The 1,526-nt window shown below is 39.6% G+C and overlaps 1 protein-coding gene across 1 annotated transcript; it reads left to right on the forward strand.

Moving 5' to 3' along the window:
- Positions 1 to 254: 254 nt before the first annotated feature.
- Positions 255 to 1,196, forward strand: LOC119591103. Its single transcript, XM_037939820.1, has 4 exons — positions 255 to 377; positions 570 to 687; positions 843 to 1,043; positions 1,166 to 1,196. The coding sequence occupies exons 1-4, from the start codon at positions 302 to 304 to the stop codon at positions 1,194 to 1,196; spliced, it is 426 nt and encodes a 141-aa protein (XP_037795748.1). The 5' UTR covers positions 255 to 301.
- Positions 1,197 to 1,526: the final 330 nt, after the last annotated feature.

Consider the following 1,526-nt stretch of genomic DNA (forward strand, 5'->3'; position numbering starts at 1 on the left):
TGTGAATTTAGCTGCGTTATCAACCGCAGGGACATGAGTAAATGAATACAGCACATTAGAACAGTCAGTAATAGAATGAATACTCCAAAACATGATATCACCGTGTTAGACTATTTCCCACTGAATTGCGCAATCAAAATTATCCATGTCTTAAAAAAACGTGAAATATAAAAAGTTATGTATCTACGTTGTGCACGCCTGTATATGGTTATTTCTATAAAAGTTCTAACATAATTTATGGATAAAAGATGAAAATAAACTTACACGAAACGCCACTTAACAACGTTATATACTTCCCAGGATGATGCAGGCTGCTGTACTCATAGCTTTGGCTGTGGTGCTGGATGGGCATTACCTGAACTTATCAATTCAGAAAGGTTAGAATGAACATCCCTGTTGCTACATGCGTTTATGCATATACTTCGTTTAGCTAAATTTGGTGCTACATCCTTTTTCAGTGTTGTAGTAGCAAGTAACTTTTTTTCCAATCGCTTTCGTTTTCTTTCTTCAGTATCTGATAATTCGTCCCCTAATGAGAAGTTAAAGGTTAACGTATCAATGCTTTTCAGACAACATTTGGTACAAGAGGCACTGGCAAGAAAATCAGAAGAGTGCATTTCCATCGACTGAAATATCGTGGAAAACTCACGTACCGTCTGACATTCAGATTTCGTCAGAGGATACAAGGTAAAGATATTTTAGATTATTTCCATAAATTCTTTTTGAATCCATTTCTCTTTTGCAATTTTTGAGACAAAGCTTCCCAAGCTCTAACGTCACAAGCTAAAAGGATATAATTTAGTTTATCCATTGCATTAAGAAAACATCATTTGCTTCGACAGCCAAAGCATGGCATATGGAGATTCGATGCTGGCGGAAAAAGACCAGATTACCCGAAATTTGAAGAGCAAGAATATGAGCTTACCTCGTGATTCCGCCGCATACATACATCAAGCCATATTCAGGAGGTCTTCCCCACGTTCCAGCCAATTATCCAAGAAAGGCTACACGATGGACCAAGCCACTTCTTTCCTCAAGAACAAGTGAGTTGTTCTTGAGGAACCTTTGTCACTGATTTCTTATAAGCAACTTGTTGTAGTTCTCTTTGCCTTAGTTACAAGTGGATGGCCATTAGTAAGGAGGAACCATGGCTTTTCTTTTCCAGACTCAAACTCAGCGACATGACTGAACTTTGACTGTTTTGGTCGGGACGGTGACGAAACCTCGGCGAAACCTCTCTGTGAATACACACCTACAGGTCTTCTAACGGCACCTGCAACAATCTTGAAAATCCAGATTGGGGAGCCACTTTCAGCCCCTTCCGCCGCTTAGCTCCGCCGAGCTATGGTGACGGTGGGTGTGTCTGCTTTTTAGAATGAAGGCCTTGATTTTCGAATTCTTAAGTTATCGTTGTATCTCCTTCGCCCTAATATGCAAAATATGGGGCTAATGAACTGCCCAAATACAAACAATTCTATACCATGTGTTCTCTAACTGTTACTTGCACTTAATAGCACGAACTGTAT

This window comes from Penaeus monodon, chromosome 28 (genome assembly GCF_015228065.2).
Source record: "Penaeus monodon isolate SGIC_2016 chromosome 28, NSTDA_Pmon_1, whole genome shotgun sequence".
Classification (NCBI taxonomy): domain Eukaryota; kingdom Metazoa; phylum Arthropoda; class Malacostraca; order Decapoda; family Penaeidae; genus Penaeus; species Penaeus monodon.